Below are 19,538 nucleotides of genomic sequence, written 5' to 3'. Positions count from 1 at the left end.
TCTCAGATCCTGGGAGCCACTGTTTTAGGTCACCCTCCCTTTTGTTTTCAGTGTTATAGTGCCATGTGTTGATTATTGAACCTGAATTTTAAAGAATGGACGGCAAGAGGATAAGGAATATCTACAGGCACCTCCATTTTGGTGGCTAGAGAAGTGTGAAGCGTGGACCAACCCCAAGGGATGAAGAAGGGTGGGCACTGGGCCATCCTCCTGGCACCTGAATTGGGGGCGGGGACCCGGCCAGAAACCCGGAACTCGGTTTTTCGGGTGGTTTTCGTCCAATCCTCTAGTCCCTTCGGTTTTGAAAGCCCGCGGCTCCAGGACGGGCTGTGGGTAGGGGCTTCAGCCTGGGGATCAGGACTGACTCTGACTCTGTGCCGGGACGAACGGCTCGGGCCTGAGGCTGCCCGGCCGCCCCAGCCACCTGTGGATCCTCCGGTGCCCTCGCTGTGGCCATGGCGAGGTTCTGGGTCTGCGTGGCCGGCGCTGTCTTTTTTCTTGCATGTCTGGCATTGCATTCGCGTTTTTGTGACTCTTCGGTGAGTTGAGCCGTGAGTGACCCTGGGGACAGGCATGCAGGGACCTGGTGGCCCCAGCTCCTGACAGGTGGGCTCAAAGCCAGCACCATGTCTTTCAGTGTTAACAAGTGTGCATATGGTATTTTGTCATCTTCCCCAGCTCCTGTTACACGCACATCATTTGCAAACTTTTATTATGACCGTTTTGGTCTTTAGATGTAAAAACCTATTTTTTTTTTGATTTGGAGTAATTTAAGTCCAGCAAACTCTGTCGAAGCATGCTTAATTAAAAATAAGCTTCATCGCCACCTCACCTCTTTTTTTATTCATTACCCTGAGGGCAAACTGAACTTTAATCTTACGATTTTATTTAAGGCTTTAAGGAAATTTCCGTTTCAAATTTCCTCGAGAAAGGAGAAAATGCTTTACAGGCTTGATTTGGGCTGGCCTAAGTATTCAGAATACTTCACTGGCACGACATTTTGTGTTGCAGTTGACTCCCTCCACGGATTGGTTTATGTAGCCCAAGTAAGTAAAATCGGCTTTTAAAAATTTTTTTCCTTAAAGTATGATTGTAAAGTAAATAACAGACTTTCTGTTTTACTGCCTTAAAGTAGCCATATACATTTATATTATGCTAGCTATGCAACTTGTTTTTGAGTTGGTTTCAAGTAATTTGATTTTGAATGTGATAGTGATATTGTTAAGTTGTGAAGTGGATGTCTTTTAAATATTACTGATTTTCTCTCTGACAAGATGAAGATTACCATTCCTTAAAACTGATCCTATCTAAGCAGTTATTTTTGTATACCTTCAGAGAGGGGATAACATTCCAAAGGTATTAGTGTTCACAGAGGATGGATATTTCCTACGAGCCTGGAATTACACAGTTGACACACCTCATGGTATGTTTGCATCCAGCACATCACATGAACAATCTGTCTGGATCACCGATGTAGGAAGTGGTAGGTGTAGCAATTATGTATTAAATTACCTTGCTAGAAATCACATCTTTGCCCATGCTCTTGCTTGTATGTTTCAAAATCAGGAGTTGCCAAATCTAATCACAATTTCTTTATTCACAAATTCACTTGTTTCTAAAAATCTTTATATTGTACTTCTGCAGAATCAAGAAATTAAACAAGGAGGCTATAATCAGTGTGATCTTTCTCTTACACTTGTCAAGGGATCTTTCTTCTTTAAATCAGTTACTTTTCTCAAATTAGATAAGTCTACACCTCTCTGTGAAGTCAAATAAAATGGCAATTTTTTAAAGGGAATAAGTGGAATCCTTGACTCTGATTTTTTTTTCCTTTTACCAGTTCTTTTCACCATTTTTTTTCTTTTACCAGCCATATTGCTTTGTGCCCAGAATGCTGAGATTTGCAGAAATTAGGTTTTGAAATTCCACTGACTGAAGTCTTCCTTCCATCAAACGTTTTTAGTAGATAATGCTTTAAAATTAAGTAAACACAACTGAATTTATAGCTATGGAAAAAGTTTTCAGAGAAAGCAGTTCACCTGTGCTTAAGACAAGGTTGAACAAGAGAACTGCCTATTCCAGCCTGATAAGTAAGGACTCAAGAAGGAATGAATAATACAGTATTTCTAGTGTTCCTGGCCCAGCTTGTTCCTGAATTGAAGGACATACTGCTTCCCTAGTTCTGGCTAATTAAGTTACCATTTTTTGCAAATTAATAAGGTCTCAGTTTTCATAAGTAGAGCCATTACCACACATGGTCTTAGCACCCAAACGGTTCTGGGCCTCAGGTGGTGGATAACCCATTTATTTTAAGCTTTGTTTTGGGTGATAAAATTCTGGTTAAAACAATCTAGAGTATCTGTCTCTAAGTTGACGTAAGACTGCAATGAGATTTGATTGTTTCCCCCCATCCTTATGCACTGTCAGAGGACTTTTCTTTGAACTTCCTCTGTTCATGTAATTTATGATCTCTCTGTTATTTCCATTGCACTCATTTTCCACCCACAGATCTGAAAACCAGGTTTTGTGTTCTTTCCCATTTTTCAAGGGAATTGATTTCCTCTAATGAAAACATGACTGTAAATTAGCCATTAAAAATTATTGACTTGTACTTTATTCCTTTTGCCCATTCATCAGAAACTCTGAGGTTTGCTCTTTGATGATTTTGAGTTCTCTTACTGTTGCTGGAAACTGTCTTAAGTGTCCAAATCAAGTATAATAATAGATACATTTTTCAAAATAGAATCATAATGCAAACTGATTCACTTTTTTCTTGGTAAGCCTAATGTGTCCACTGAGTACTGTGAATATCTGTTATTTTGGTCTTGTGTGCCTTCAACTTGAGTTAACTGCTGTGTCGTTTTTCACTTATTTATATTTTACTTTAGTCCTTTCCTTATAAGATCGTTTTAACTAAAAGATTATTTTCCTCTGACAAAGAAAAAGTTAATGGGTTCAATTTTGAATTTGTTTTCACTAGGAGAAAGTATAGTTTTTTAAAAAAAAAACTGTGTTAAAAGTAAAATAAAAATTTAAAAGTTGTGTTATTGACAGAGAATTTTCTTGTGGATGTACTAAAATTTAACAGCTGCCCATGAATGACTGAAATAACAGCTTTGAATGTAAGTTGTTCCTTTTAGGATTGCTTATTGATTTCTTTTAGAAGCAGTATTCATTCTTTCAAGGTGGTAAGACTAAAAATGAAAATTGTACACCAATAATTTGTTAACTTTATAAGCTTTCTATATAATGAATCAATATTTTGTTTCATTTATTTAAATTTAGAATCTACTTGTTTTGCTATAGCCAAGATTTTATTCATAAACAAATTTAATTGTAACTTATGAAGAGACTATTTCCTGTAAAATTTAATTATCTGAGCCTGTCAACCTTTTATTACAAATAATTTATTCTGTCACATTTTTGCTCTCAGCTTCTATGAAAAGTGTGAAGGTTGTACAGTGATGTTAATTTATGAGACATGTATGTCTGTCTTTACAGGATCCTATGGTCATACTGTTAAGAAATACAATTCATTTGGTGATCTTGTTCAAGTCTTGGGTACTCCAGGCAAAAAAGGCTCTGGTTTGAATCCCCTGCAGTTTGATAATCCTGCAGAATTATATGTAGAGGACACGAAAGATATTTACATCGTGGATGGAGATGGAGGATTGAATAATAGATTGATCAAACTGTCCCAAGGTACATGGCTTAATTTTTGTGTTTTTATAAGAATATTATTTTGTAAATTGGTTTTAATTCGTTACTAGATGTAATGTAACAGTGTTATGTATGAAGCTGTTTGTAAAGGACTAAAGGCATTAGTAGGAGAGCACTGGAAAACAGATTGGTGGGATTGCCAACAATAAATGATTCTTCTAACAGGCCTGCTTGTTCTTCACCAAAGGATAGAGGTCTTCTCCAAAATGAACTGGGGGGTGTGAGAATTTATTGTGGGTTCAAGAGATAAGTGGATATCCTATCCAATTAAGAATGGACAAGAAGAGGGAGGGTACATGGAGGAGACGAAGGTGAGGGAAAATATGGTTGATGGGCTTTGTATACATGTGAAATAGAACAATGAAACCTCTTGGGGTTGCTTTAAGTGGGGCAGGGGGTGTGGGAGGAGATGATGGGAGCAATCTACTGAACATACAGAAGAAGGCTATTGGGAATTGTCACATTGTCACAATGAACCCCTATACAATGAATAAATCCTAAAAAAGAATGGAGAAGTTAGGAACCTGGAACCCCAGAGTCAGGTGTCCTGCAGGCTGATTAATCAGCAAGCATCTTGTTTAGTGCCCTGCTCTGTGTCCTCAGTAGCAACAGTAGGGGAGGGTCTGTTGTGGATGAGACAATTAAAAGTAATCTATGATAACAATTTTTAAAATAAAGTAGGAATTAAGAGTGAGAGAGACTAAATTGGCTGGAGAAATAGGACAGGATTTCATGAAGGAGCAGTCCTTGAACTGAACTGCTTTTGATTAGAGGAAAAGGAAGGAGTAGGGGGAGAATTGCTGGAGGCTTTATCTTATGATGTCTGACAGATGGTCTTTAGCAGGAAATGTGCTTTCTGAGTGGTGGAAAGTATGATTTGGGATGTCTTAAAAGCTTTTGTGAGGATTTCAGAGCCATATTTTGTCTGTAGTTTGAGGTTTTTAGTGAGTGCTGTCATTTGGAGGCTATGTAATCAGCTGACCACTTAGTAATGAGTTTGGTCATTAACAGTTAAAGGGAGGTAGGGTGAGGTAAAGCAAGAATGCAAAAACTTGAATGAAAGGAAGAAGCAACCTAATTTAAGAGACAGATTGAATATGGGTGCATTGGTTCCTGTGATTACTATTTTTTAAAATGCTACAAAAAACAGGTAGCTTTAGACAATAGAAATTTATTCTCATAGTTTTGGAATCCAAAGGTCTAAAATTAGGGTGGTCAAGGCACCCTCTAAAGGCTCTAGGGAAGAGTCCTTCCTTGCCCCATGACTTGTGGCAGTATAACTCCAATCTCTGTCTCCATCCTTTATTTTGGATGGTACTGGAGTTTGAACTCAGGGCCTTGCATTTGCTCGGCAGGCATTCTACCACTTCATCTGTGCACTCTCAGCTCTTTATTGCTTTGTAATTTTTCAGATAAGTTCTTGCTGTTGTCTGAAACCAGCTTCAGACTTCTATCCTTTCCTCCTTTCTCCACCTCCTAAATAGCTCCTTCCCTTCCTCAATAGCTAGGTTTACATGTGTTTGCCACCTAGCCTGCCTCCATTTGCATATGGCCCCTTCTCCCTATTTTTGTGTCTCTAATCTCCCCTTTCTTTCTTTTAAAGGAATTTAGGACCTACTCTATACCCAGGATAATCTTATCTCAAAATCCCTAACTTATTTCATCTGCAAAAACCCTATTTCTAAAGCAAGTCACAGGCACTAGGGGTTAGGACTTGGACTTATCTTTTGGAGGACCACAGTTCAACACTCTAAAGTGGTTAATAAGGGAGACAGCTATAAAAACAATGTGAATTTTTGAGCTTATTGAAATAATACCATAACAGATAAGTTGGAAAGGGGAACCAGTTGGAGGGAGAGGATGACATGAACCCTGAACAACGATTTGAGGCAGTCATAAAAATTTCAAGCAGAGATAATTAAAGTATATTAAGATCTTGAAGCAATATAAGAGTTAGACAAATGGATGTGTCACCGAGAGCATAGTCAATAGTCAATGGATATAGTTTTTTGCAATTTGTATTACAAAATATAGCACACAAACCCATGAGTTGCACTGATCTTACGTTTGCTATTTATAGATTTCATGATCCTTTGGCTGCATGGAGAAAGTGGGACAGGACCTGCTAAATTCAACATACCTCACAGTGTTACTCTTGATTCACTTGGTCGGGTAAATGTAGTGTCATTGCGTCTGGAACAATGTGTCTGCATGTGGGTTTGTGAGTGAAGGAGTCTGGGCATGTGAGTGTGTGTATGTGTGGTGGGTATATGCACACATTCTCTATTAAAAATGTTTGGGTTTGTACTAAGAGGGGTTCCCCAGATATTTAGAAATAAGCAGAATAGATCTTTTATCTCACTTAATTGATAAAAGGAACAAACAGTGGATTCAAACATAAATTTGCCTGAAAAGAAATGTTTCCTTCCTACTAGGAAAGCACTACTATAGGTGTTTGAAATATATTAAGTTCAAAAGAAAAAAATGTGCTGATCAAAATGGGGATGGGAGAGGTTTATTTTGAAAGCCTGGAAAAGCACCACATAGATGAACACTTGTTCTCACTAGTTCCACTGGGAAGCAAAGAGTTTGACCAATAAATTTCAATCAATTTCTTCTTTTCCAACCTTATCTACTACCACTTTTTTTGCTTTTTCTCACCTTTAACAGAGATATCGCTTCTTTGGAGTTACCTTCTTTGTTTCTACGTAGAAATGAAATCAATGGCTACTAGAATTAGCACAAAGATATAGATAGGGTTACCTTAAAGAAACAGTGCCTGAAACTAAACCTAAGGAAACCAAGGATCTGAGAAGGGAGGTAGAGGTCAGCAGGGTGGGCCCTCCCTTCCAGTTCAATCTTCCCGCCTTTCTATAGCCCTAACCACATAACAAAAACCATCTCACTTTATCTGTGCCATAAGTTGCACACACACAACACGTGAAATGTCATTTGGAATTCATCTTACCTTCTTGCTTTATACTAGCAGTTCTTTAGTAACTCATTACAGCGTATAGCCTAAATTAAGCCTGTTATCCTACTTTACATGTGATTGACCTATCCCAGCCTATTCCAACCAGTTTTCATTTAACTGGTTCAGTACTTTGGCATACCTTGATAATAACAGATATGGCTTAGTGAGATTGTATTATGACTTCTGGCTGTGCTGAGCTGAGAGGGGCTCCTTTTCTCTGTCTTGTTGCCTAGCCCAGGAATTAACAAGTTGGCAGTACCCAGTGAAGGAATGCTTGTTAGAGGATGAATGAGTGTTGTTGCTTTATCTTTACTTCTCTGCACGATAGCAGAGGACTCCAGGATTTCAGGTATTCACACATTTAGTACAATAGGTGGACTGCTGAGGGCTTTGTGTTATGATAGATACAATTGTGACTCTCACTTGTCAATGCATTTTAGACTAGGCTTTTACCCTTTGAAATTTAGTTTTTCCTCATCTGAAATCTGATTTTATAATACCGTCTTTTCATTTTCCTCTCATATTTCAGATCTTTCCCAATTGAATATTTTTGGTTTCTCAGGTATGGGTTGCAGACCGAGGAAATAAAAGACTCCAAGTATTTGATAAAGACACTGGAGAGTGGTTAGGAACATGGAATAATTGTTTTATAGAAGAGGGACCATCTTCAGTCAGGTAACTGTTTATTTTTATTTTAAAGTGCTTGTCTTAGTTGGTTTATGTGACTCACTTTCTCTGAAGAGACAGGTGGAAGTTTAAAATACTGTTAATTTTAAGCAAGGGAAAATGGAAGGAAATAAGTATGCACAGAGAAATTTGATATGTGGGATTTTCAAATCCCAGATAAAAAGAAAAGGGTTAAACTCCCCATTCTCTAGAATCTCAGAATCAGAGGTAATATGTGTCAGGCACCTTATACAGCCTTTGGCAAGTTTTTAAGTGCAAAAGAAATTTTGAGTCTATAAAATTGGGCCCAGCTTGGTGCCAGTTTTCTGTTAGTTTCATTTTGTTTAGTACTATGATATGTATATGTATGTGTGTGTGTGTGTATAAAATATATATATATATACACATATATATATATTTAATTTAAGCTAATCTTTTCCTGTGTCTACTATCACAAGTCTCTTACTCCCTCCACAGAATTAGATTAAGTTTAAATTCTCCTTAAAAGGATCATCCAGCAAGTAGATACCTATTGTTTAGCACTGTAGGCGATTAAGATGTTTAATAATAAACATTTAGGTTTATTTTATATTGATTTATCATGTGCAATGTCTTTCTCCTTAGATTCACCCCCAATGGGCAGTACTTGATTGTGGCCCAGCTGAATCTTAGCAGGCTGTCAGTCATGGCAGCGCCCCCTGCAGGAAGCATCGGGGACTGTTCTGTGATCCACACTATCCAACTACCAGATCAAGTTCTGCCACATCTCTTAGAAATCGACAGAAAGACTGGAGCAATCTATGTAGCAGAAATTGGGGCAAAACAAATACAAAAATATGTCCCTTTGAAGAGCCATGTTCCTGCATTTGGTGCTGAGTGGTTATTTTCCTAGAGATAAGTAGCAGTTCAGATTCTCAGATTTGTTAAGTGCTTAAAAATCATGTTCAAGCATAAGAATTTGTTTATTTTTTACCTGATCTTGTACCAGAAAGATCTGTTTTTATGTTATTAAGAGGCCTGTCTTTTTGTTTGCTTGGGACTTAGATAAGTGCCTAAGAATATTTTAATGAAGGAAATGTAACTTTAAAAAGGTTGCAGGAAGGGGAACTAAGACTGTAACCTAGTGATTTGCTCTGGTATATTAACTCTCCTGAGCTAAAAATATGTGCATAGGACAACTTATTGATTTCATGTGAAGAACCAGCATCCCCCAATTTCTTTAACTTGCATAATGTGGACTGTTTGAGAGATTGTGAGTAGGATGGGCTACATAAGAATGGTAGTCCTAAAGATTTAAAATTAAAGAAGCAGAGTTGTCTGCCTTTTGTGTAGCCTACAGTCCAGTAGCGAGGTAAGTGGGCAGGCGCAGAGCAGCAACACTCAGGTGTAGTGAGCTTTAGAAGGGGGAGCGCTGCATCTGACTGAGGAACTCATGAAACTGCTGGCAACAGGAGCTCAAGCTAGGACCTGAATACTTACAAGGAACTGGCCAGGGGATGAGAAGGAGAAAGCGCCATCCAAATTACAAACTCACTGTGCGTTTTGGTAGGCTTTGATGCCTTTTTGTAAAAGTCCAACTTGACTTGTTTTTTTTAAATCTATAATATACTTAATGGTAACCCTTAAATGTAAGGAAAAAAAAAAACAGCTGGCATCTAAGTGCTTTACTGAAAGGACTTTTTACAAGTAAGTAGATAATTTTTAAAAGTCAGTGTTAAAAATGAGGTCTCTTCTCAAAACGTCCTCTGTTTTTTTCTTTTAATGTGAACTCAATTCATTCATAACATTTGTCTTACCTCAAAGAAATTGGGATAATTTACATGGAGATGTGCCAAATACTTAATGCTGTTAAAATTCCATTATTTTTCCACCCCCACCTCCCATCTGAGTAGTACCTCCTTAGTTAGGGCCATTTTTTCCACCTTGTTCTAGTTTATTACAGGTTTTGGCGGAACGTTGCCATATCACAGTCTTTCAAATCATTCTTCCCCTCTGCTCACATCATCTTCACTCTTTATCCCCAGTTTTACGGTGAATTGTGTAGTATAAGAGAAGTCTTAGCTGACTTTTCTCCTTGTCCATTATGACAAAATGCCTCTTCGAAGGAATGTAGGTTATACAAACTAATGTTGTCATTTCTAAAATGTTTAATTTATTTGATACTAGAACCTTAGAAAACTTGCTGAAAATAGTTTTTGTATGTCTTGCAAAAAGTGTTTATTTTATTATACTTTCATTAGCATATTTGCAATCATAGTATTTTACTTTTTTCTCCTTGGATTAATTGGTTAGATGAATAAGAAGTGTGTTTTTCATTTAAAAAATACTAAAATTTTGGAAAGAAGAATCAGTATTATCTGGATCTTCAATTAAAGATTGAAGCAGTTTATAATTTCTTACTCCATTAAAGAATTTCAATAATCATGAGGTCCCTGATTGGTGGTAAGATACCATTCCCCTGTTTATACTCATAAAGTATAAGCTAACATGCAAAAATATTGCTAGTGGTTGCTTGGAAGATTTATATAACTATGCTTCTTTGAAGTGAGAGTGGGTACAGCTGACAGTGATAACTAGCTAGTGATCTGTATCTCTGCAGTAAAAGAGAAACCTCTTTATGTCTCACTTTCTAGGTTTGTTCTTGAGAAGGAAGTGTTCCAAATTAGAAAAGTAAAGGCAATAGGTATCTTTCCTTACTTCTTCTATAAGACTGAGTCTTAAAAATGTATTTGTCAATCAGTAAAAAAATGAATACAGCCTAAGCTAAGCAGAGGAACCATCACTGTGTTTATGTTACTTAAAAAAACTGCTTCAAACAGATTTTTTTGTAGGGCTAAAAGTAGGATCAACTAAAACAGCCAACGTTAAATAAAAGTCCTGTTTTAAATTGTTTTATTTGCTACCATATATTTTTAGTAATAATCAAATAAAAAATTTTAAAAGCCAGAATAATTCATCTTTATTCTTTCAACAAAATTTATGTGACAGCAAACATGAGAAGGCTCTTAGGCAATGTCCTCAGTCCTAGTAGTTCCATGTTAGTTGGGGAAACAACCAACTTAACTGTTGCCTCTGGGGACTTTCTGGGAAGCACCTATTTTGGCACTTGTGTGCGTTGCATTATTAACACAATAGAGGGCAGTAGAGCTCTGCTTATAGCATTTCTTGAAATAAAGGTGGGCAAATGTGACCTTTTATACTTTTACATTGAAGCTAGTCTTAACATACTTGTAATTTTTCCTCTTTTCCTGCAGCTCACATCTTGAGGAAATTGGCTTATAGGTAGCACATTTTCCAAGAGTTGTTGGAAATCTTTACTGCTTAATTGGACTTTTCTAAATTTAAAATAATTCAGTAATTCGAACTAACAGAACAAAGGCAAATCTGTAATCTGATCATGTGAGTTTAGTACAAAAGAAAATGCATTCACAGTAGCACAGAATTACTTTTCTTGCTACTATTTTTTAAAAAGTAGTTTTGCTTCATGATAACTGATTATTTTATAAATAATAAAAATGGGTTATTTATTTTTAAAAAAGCCAAATTATTTCTCTGCCTGGCATTTACTGTATGGGTGGAGGAAAGCCCCCTGCTTAGGGAGGCATGGTAGGAACAAAAAAACAAGAGCAAGCGAAATGAGGAAGGAAGGAGGTGCCAAGCTCAAGGGATGTTCCCACATGGGAAATTCAAACTATAATCTGAGGAAGAAACAACCAGTTCACAAGGCCTACAAGAAAGCAACAACCCCAATCAGCAAAATCCCAGATAAACTCTATTAATAAAGTCTATCCTCCAACCCCATCTTGGTACAGTAGCAATAGCACTATGCTCTTTTGCCTAGCTCCCTGCCATTTATTTTCATTTTAAATGGCATCCTAATAAATCTTTGCTTTCTCCTACTCACCTGCCTAGGTAAATTCTTTTACCAGTCTATAGCTCTGAAATCCACAGCACTATAATTTATTAGTTTATATAGAGTTAAATTAGCCTCTAAATATTTCATAATATTTTGTATGTAAGAATTGAGTAGAAATTGAACAGTGAAAACTAGTACTTCTTAAAACTTCTCTTACATTGTAAAAATGTCCTAGGTAGGCTGAGTCTTGAATAAAATCTTTAAAAGTTAGATTTGCATGTGCAACAAGAAGTTGATATGAATTTACTTCTTAACCTTAAGTTACTTTGTTACTTTTTTCCCAAGAAAGAAAATTGTAGCATGGATCTGATTTGTTCTTCACAGAACTAGTTACAATAATTTAATTTGTGTTATGAAAATTTAAGTTTATGTAGTTTTTTTTTCCCTTTTGGGTGTATGCATATGTGACAGTAAGTGTGCATGTGTATACATATTAATATGTGTGGTAAGAGCATTAACCCAGACAGGGCAGAACAATTAGATCAAAACAACTTGTTGAAACTTAACATGGATGCATGTAAGCCCTGTATGCACATTCAGAAATGCATGGAAGGAAATCTGGCATAGAACAAATTCAATGAAAAGATTTAGAAAGTTTGTGGACCAAAACTAATAAGCCTTGTTTAGAAAACACTGCAATACTAGGCAATGTTAGTATAAATATAATGATAGTTCATTGACAGAATAGACTATGCCCCTAGTAAACAATCTGCAGTGTTAGTTTCTTTTTGGGTGTTACATTTTTTTTATTCATTTATTCATACATGCAAATACTGTTTGGGCCATTTCTCCTTCCTTCCCCCCACCTCCTCCCTTTCCTCCCCCCCCACCCCGCTTGCAGGCCGAACCTGTTCTGCCCTTTTCTCCAATTTTGTTGAAGAGAAAACATAAGCAATAATAAGAAAGACAAAGCATTTTTGATAGTTGAGATAAGGATAGCTATACAGAGAGATTCCTAGCATTGCTTTCATGCATAAGTGTGTTACAACCTGAATTGATTCATCGCTACCTGACCTTTTCACTAGTTCCCAATCACCTTACCATATTGACCTCTGTCGCTTTAAGGTTTCTGTATTAGCTCCTCTGCATTTTCAAGTTTTGGGTTCCTCACCTATCTATCCCCATACCTCCCGTATGTGCTCTCCCCTTAGCGTATGACCCAAGTCCAAAAACATTGCTTCATTTGCTCTACATCTAAAGTCTGCATATGAGGGAGAACATACGATTTTTGGTCTTTTGAGCCTGGCTAACCTTGCTCAGAATGATGTTCTCCAGTTCCATCCATTTACTTGTGAATGATAAGATTTCATTCTTCTTCATGGCTGAGTGCCTCTTGACATTTTGGTTGACTATGTCTAGTAACATCTCCATGAAATTCTCTGTGACTACTTGCAGGATTTCTTCTTTCAGGTTGCTCTTGTGGGCTTTGTTGGGTTCCTTGGCATAGTTTATCTTTGTTTTGTTGGAGTCTGGAAGTGATATCCGTTTTCTTCATTTCACTCTGAATCCTGTATTAAATTATTTTGGGGGGGAGAATGGTTTCCATCCCTTTTTCGTCTTCGCATTGCTCTACTTGGTACTGTGTAACTATGTTCTTGATAGGCAATTGGTGGTTTCAGTCACCTGTTTTCTTTCCCTTGGTTTAATTTTGTTTTGTGGGTGTGTTGAGTTTTAGGTTAGTGTATGTATGCTATTTCTGTCCCTGGTCTGTGTGTAATTTAGTATTAGCTAACTCACAATAGTAAAACTAACAAAGCAAAATAAAGCAAAAACAAAAACAAGAAAACCCAAAGAAATCAACCAGGAGAAATGGACAAACACACACAAACAAACAAGTAGGAAACAAAACAAACAAACAAACAAATACACAAAAAAATTCCAGGTTCAGGAACAACAGAATTTCAGTCCTAGTTGTTCTGGTGTTACTCCTTCAGCATCCAGTCCTGGTGTTGGTATTTAAGCAGAGGCTCTGTCTTAGTCTTGTCAGGTGGTTGGGGAGTCTTGCCAGTTTTTTTTCCTGTCTTTCAGTGGCAGCTGCTTAATCGGCTCCTCTCTCAATGAGGTGTGGCTGTTTGAGTTTGTATACTGTCCTCAGGTTCCGAAGAACAGCTCTGTAGCCTACCAGCCCTCCTTCTTTGGAGTTGGGTTTTCACTGTGTTGGTTCACTGGGGGCTTATTTCTTTGCCTTGCCCTCTTTCTCTGGGACAAGGTCAGAGATCAGTCAGCTGGCTCGCTGCTGTCAGCGTGTTATGATGGTTTGCTGATTGTTTTTCAATTTTGCAGCATCGTTTGACTTTGGATGGTGCTCAGTGGCTCAGGAGATGAGCTTTGTGGACTGCTACCTGCCCTATTTCAGGCAGCAGCTTATCACCCACCCACTGTCAGCCCTTCTGTCTTTCCAGTCTTTGTTTACTGAAAGTTTGCATGGAGATCAGCTTCTTGCTCTATCCACCCTTCTCCAGTGGACTTAGAGCACCCTGCCCCCTCTGCTAAGTGTTCCTTATTTATTATTCAGTTTTTTGTTTTTGTTTTGTGGGGCGGGTGTCAGTCTGTCCAGGGGTCTATGCTGGTTTTTCCCAGGGGTGGCTGTGGGAATACCACATGATGCTTGGTGCTCACCTGTTGGTCTGCCAAATGTCTGCCAAGCAGATTTGGAGCTGGCATCTGGTGGCGCTGGAGCACTCCTGTTGTCTCAGTGTAACGTGGCATGGAGAAGCATTTTACAGGCTGGGGATTCAGGGTGTCGAAGTTTTGATTCTTCTTTGTGCTTTTTTTCTGCCAAGTGTGGCTCCAGTGTCTCAGCTAGATTTTTGGTTTATAGAGTTGCTGTCTGCTTCTCCACTCTAGTTGCCATCTTGGATTCTCCCCTGGGTACTATATTTTAAGAGAACCCTACAAGTCAACTCTTTAATACAAAAGCAGATAATCATATAGCTCTGAACCCTTCAGAGGGTGATCATGCAGGAAAGTAAACAGTCTTATAGGACTTTCCACGAAAACTAAGACAATGAGAAATAACTGTGACCAGTTGGCTCAACCCAAAAAAGAACCCTCTACCAAAACCATTTAGCAGTGGCATTGGCTGTGTGAATCCTGGAGGTGGGAAGGCCCTGTGACTTACACCTTGGAATCTGAAGTTGTGTTAACTCAGGTTCTGACTCTGCCTCATTTTTTTTCTCATCTGTGAAGTGAGAATGATAGTATTTTCCCCATGGGGTTGTTGTGAGTACAAATAAGATCAAGCATTGTAAAAGCATTAAGCCCAATCGCTGACACAGAAGTATTCAACAAATCCTTAAGAATCTTTTCAAGAGATTCACTCAAAATATTAAAGCCAGACTTGGTAGCCTTGCCATCTTTAGGCAGTGACATCAGTTGGGAGAATGCTGAGGCCAGATGACCTTTTCTGTTCTACAATTCTGGATTTATTCACAGTATTGAAAATTAAAGATTCAGTTAGAATATACTAAAATGTCTATCATTCAGAAATGCCATTTTTCAAAAAACATTTTCAGTTGACATTAAAACTATTCATTCATCCAAAGATACCTACTTGTCCAGTGGTGAACAAGGTAACTGCTCTCTTGTGCAATTACATTCTAGTTAAGAAAACAGAACAGTTGGAAGGAAAAAATGGGAATTTGCTTAGAGTTTGTGATATACACTAACAATTAACTAAACAAGTGTACATTTCCAGGCTTCCTTCTTTCCCACTGCTGTGGAGACTGGAAGAGTTAGGTGCTTGCTTCTTAGTCTGAGTGCATCTAGAGGTAACAATGCAACTTGGTTTTAGCAAATGCAATATAAATGGAAGCTTACTGGCAGACTTCTAGAACAGCACTTTTTTTAATTAAAAAAAAAAAAACAAAAAACAGGAGTATCTAGAACTATCCTCTCATCCCCTTTTCTCCCTTAAAGTTGAGTGTGCTGCCCAGAGTGCAGAGGCCATCTCTGAACTATGAAGCAGCAAACCAGCATTTTTACAGAAGGCAGAAAGATGGGAGGAATCTGGGGTTTTAGGATATTGGGGAACATGCACTGGCCTTGTAGTTCCTTTTTCCAGATAGCTTTTTTTTTTTTTGGCAGCACTAGGATTTGAACTCAGGGCCTCACACTTACTAGGCAGGCATTCTTAATCACTTGAGCTACTCCACCAGCCCCTTTTTCCAAATGTCTTTTTATATAAGATGATTAAATGTTTTTGTGTCTAAAGCCTCTGCTAATTGAATGTTTTTATGAAGGTGAAAACATTTCTAAGAAACACAATATTGAATGAAGCTGCATTAGCTTGAAGAGGGTGGATGGATATTTTTACAGTTTTAGTTTTCTATATTTAGGAATATAAGTCATTCTAATGCCTTATTTTATGTCCTTTTATAACATTTTATTATTTCTTTCAGTTTAGATAGTTTTTCTTTCTACTGTGACAAATTCAGATTCCTATATCAAATTTTCCTGTGTATTTTTTCCCAGTTCTCATTAGTCACTGGTGGGTAGAGAAAAGATATTTTTATACATCTAGTTACTTTAATAAACTATTATTGATTTTGATTATCTACTATAGATATTTGGATTTTGTGGGTTTGCCACTCTGAAAATAAAGAGAACCATGTTCCTTCAATATATTGGGTTTTTTTTTAACATTTTGATTACGTTGCTTACACTATTCAAAGCAATGAATGATGGTGGTGGTAAGGGAAATACTTTCTGATTTTAATGGAAAAGTCAGTATTTCACTAGTTAATATGATGTTTGCTTTAAGTTTGTGCAACTTTATGTGTCTATTTTTAATCTCTTGGAATTTTACTGAGATTAATTAATTTCATAAGATGTCTTTCTCTATGATGTATACAATATGTTGATGTAGTGAGTGTTAGAGATTTTTTTCCTTATTTACTACTGGAAAAAAACCGTTCTTGTACACATTGGAACTTTTATTCTTAAAACAAAGAGGGCAGTAGAGTTCTATTCATATGCAATCTATCTGCAAAAAGAATTTGAGTTTTATTGCTATGAAATATTTAGAATGCATTAAGATAGAGTAATATCAGAAATGTATAGTGGGATAAATGCATTTAATTGAAAACCCAGGTTAATAAGTTATGGTGGTCAAACATTAACTTATTTCTGAGTAGCTGAGCAAAGAAGGAAATACATAATTCTTACCTGATAAAAGCAAATAGATCCATTTTTTTAAAGCAAGAATTTATTTTAGTATAACAGGGTAAAGTATGGGGAGGGGTTGTAGAATGGTAGATAAACATTTCCTGTTCTCCATACAGGAAATGGGAGCAAAGACTCTTAGATCCATTCTTTAGAGAGCAAAATATTTACATTGCCTGCATCCTTATATGTGAAAATTTAATATAACATGAAGAAATTTTCATTTTTTATAATAAAGAATCAAGGATTATGTGGGAAGCATGGGGTCTTTAAACCAGTATCAGTAAATAATAAATATTCATACTTTGCATACACAGCACTAATTTGGTGCATTGTCTTCAGCTCTGTTTAATGTAGTGAGGATAGTAATGACCTGTATCTCTGCAGTCCAATAGGGTAGCCCCTGCTCGAGGTCATTGAGCACTTGACTTGTAGCTCGTGTGTCTGAGGAACTGAATTTTCTTCCATATTTTTAATTAAAGTTTAAGTTGTCATATGTGACAATTGGCTACTGTATTGGATAGCATAGCAGATGACTCAAGGTTTGTCATAATGATGACATAATTTTTTTCACTCAATTTCTTCATTCATTTTTGTAATTAGCTTTTATTTTGAAAGTCTGTGCTAAATTTGGGCTAACAATGCTGCTGAAACAGGAACTGAAGGCCTGGGGTCATGGCTTGAATTGTGGAACACCTGCCCAGAAAGTGCAAAGCCCTGAGTTCAAACCCCAGTAACACACACACAGGGAACTGAAAGGAAAATGGACACAGGTATTTATAGTGTGCCTTCCATAGGATGCTTCTTTTTCCTGGCAGGTGGCCTAATATTTGGTTGTCAAGCCAGAGACCAGGAGGTCTCTTACAGGAGAAACTTGTTTGTACAACCAGCTCTACTTGTGCCTCTGGTCTGACCTGTGTCCAGCTTATGCCCATCTACCCATCGCTGTGGCGCTGAGAACCCAACCTTATGTTCTATCCTGTGTCCAGGAAAAACTCAGCATGGAACAGTCCCTAGTTCTTCAGGTGGAAGGCACAAATTAAGCCCATCACGACAACAGGAAACACATTTAAAGGATTTTACTTAAGAGATTCTAAGCATAAATAGGACAGCCCTTTGTTCCCGGGTCATGTGGGTCACTGAATAGTCCACTTAAAGGAAGCAGCAGGAAAGTGGGGAGCGAACCCAGTCTACTGGGTGGGGAAGATGTCTAAATTTTTCTCTCTGGCCACTGGCTTGAAGCCATTTGGGTATGGTGTAGACTGAAAACTGCCAAGGGTGACCAAGCCCAACTTCTGATATGAAAAAGTTAAATTTGTTTTCAAAGCAGATATTAAGGCAACATAAAACTATAAGAATTTGCTAGTTATCTCTTGCTAAACCCTCCACATCATTGATTGTCCAGTGTGATCTTCCTGCTTGGAAATTTGGACTTGCTGTTATTTGGATTTTAGATTCCACTGCATGGATATGATCCCAACAGACAGAAGGAGCAAGAATCTTCTCAAAAGTTAATCTGCCTTGTAATTTCAACTTTGGGAGATGAGGCAGAGGGATGAAGAGTTTAAGGCCAGCCTGGGTTACATAGTGAGACCCTGTCTCAAAAAACTAAAACATTTATTTGAGTATCTGAATCAAAATGACCTTCTGAACCACCATGCCATATATAGAGAATATAGGCCTTTACATATGAGGTCACTTCTGAGGTGATTTTAACCAAGGAGAATTTAAGAGAAAATGATGTGTTGTGCTTACTTTGCTTTAACAAGGAGTTCTGATTTTGGGGTACCATGCCCAGAATGATCCTACCAGATTGAATTAACTACAAAAAATGTGTTTAACTGCCAGGTCCAGTGGCTCAAGTCTGTGGTCCAGCCACTCAGGAGATAGAGATCAGGAAAATCATGGTTCAAAGTCAGCCCTGGCAAAAAGTTAGTGAGACACCCCCACCCCCATCTCAACCAATAATCTGGCCATGGTGGGTGCCTATCATCCCAGCTATGCAGGAAATGTAAAATAGGAGGTTTGTGGTCCAGGCTGGCCTGGACATAAATATGAGATCCTATTCAAAAAATAACCAAATCAAAAAGGGCTGGTGGCTTGGCTCACGTGGTAGAGTCCCTGCCTAGTAAATGCAAGGCTCTGAGTTCAAGCTCCAGTACCATCAAAAAACAATGTATGTAACTGAATAATTGACCTGGGAATGAGTTATTCTATTTTTCATTTTAACTTTACAAAATACCTGTCCTGTTCCCTCTAGTAATTTTCACTTTGGCCTGATTAATATTGGATTCTTTATTACTGAGAGTAATTACAAAACTCATTGTTGCCTGGGGCTGCTCCTTATATCTGACTGTAAAACCAGGTTATTAGACTTGGGAAAGAGAAATTTTATTCACTTGACAGTTTTTAGCACAGGCCCTGTGCCAAGCATTGAGGGCTTTTTTGTTTGTTTTTATTTTCATTTTTTCTATTTTAATTATAAAGGACACATAATATAAAATTGACCTTATATTTTTAAGTGTGCAGACCAGTGGTGTTAGTGATACTTACATTGTCATGTATCAGATCTCCAGAATATTTCCATCTTGCAGAACTGAAACTCTACTCACCAAACTACTCCCCATTCCTCTCCCTCCAGTCCCTGGAAACCCACATTCTATTTCCTGTTTCTGTGGTTGGGACTAACCTAGATATACCACATATGTGGAATCATAGTTTTGTCCTCAAGTGGCTGGTTTATTTCACATAAGTAATGTCCTCAAGCTTCATCCATGTTGTAACACGTAACACAATTACCTCATGTTTAAGGCTAAATAACATTCCATGTATGTCTACATAACATTTTTTATCCATTCATCTGTCAGTGGACAGTTGACCTACTTCCTCTTGACTGTTATGAATAATGCTGCAAAGAACATGGATGGAGAGATTTTTCTTTGAAGTCCTGCTTTCCGCTCATTAAGATACATACTCAGCAGTGGAGTTGCTGGGTCACGATGATCCTATTTTTAAGTTTTTGATGAAACTCCATGCTGTTTTGCACAGCAGCTGTACCATTCTACAATCCCACTAGCCGTGCACCAGGGCTGTCTTCCA

At 37.7% G+C, this 19,538-nt stretch overlaps 1 protein-coding gene across 2 annotated transcripts; it reads left to right on the top strand.

The window, feature by feature from the left end:
- The first annotated feature begins 46 nt into the window (after positions 1-46).
- Positions 47-10,250, top strand: Nhlrc3 (NHL repeat containing 3). Of its 2 annotated transcripts, none has more exons than XM_020184530.2 (7): positions 47-190; positions 894-1,046; positions 1,336-1,483; positions 3,502-3,702; positions 5,801-5,892; positions 7,257-7,369; positions 7,985-10,250. In XM_020184530.2, exons 2-7 carry the CDS (start codon positions 939-941, stop codon positions 8,250-8,252), a joined length of 930 nt encoding a protein of 309 aa, XP_020040119.2. In that variant the 5' UTR covers positions 47-190; positions 894-938; the 3' UTR covers positions 8,253-10,250. The 2 variants fall into 2 exon arrangements, with proteins under 2 accessions (XP_020040119.2, XP_020040118.2); XM_020184529.2 differs by lacking the exon at positions 47-190 and adding an exon at positions 197-539.
- Positions 10,251-19,538: the final 9,288 nt, after the last annotated feature.

The sequence above is a fragment of the Castor canadensis genome, chromosome 10, assembly GCF_047511655.1.
Source record: "Castor canadensis chromosome 10, mCasCan1.hap1v2, whole genome shotgun sequence".
NCBI classification, from domain to species: Eukaryota; Metazoa; Chordata; class Mammalia; order Rodentia; family Castoridae; genus Castor; species Castor canadensis.
Note: the sequence above shows the minus strand (reverse complement) of the source record. Positions and strands in the feature narration are given on the sequence as shown.

Excerpts from the sequence above, each read along its gene's own strand:
- Nhlrc3 (XM_020184529.2), top strand. The coding sequence starts at position 456 with ATGGCGAGGTTCTGGGTCTGCGTGGCCGGCGCTGTCTTTTTTCTTGCA. Across the intron at positions 540-893 it reads CGCGTTTTTGTGACTCTTCG|GCTTTAAGGAAATTTCCGTT; the intron begins GTGAGTTGAGCC and ends ATTTTATTTAAG. Across the intron at positions 5,893-7,256 it reads CTCTTGATTCACTTGGTCGG|GTATGGGTTGCAGACCGAGG; the intron begins GTAAATGTAGTG and ends TTGGTTTCTCAG.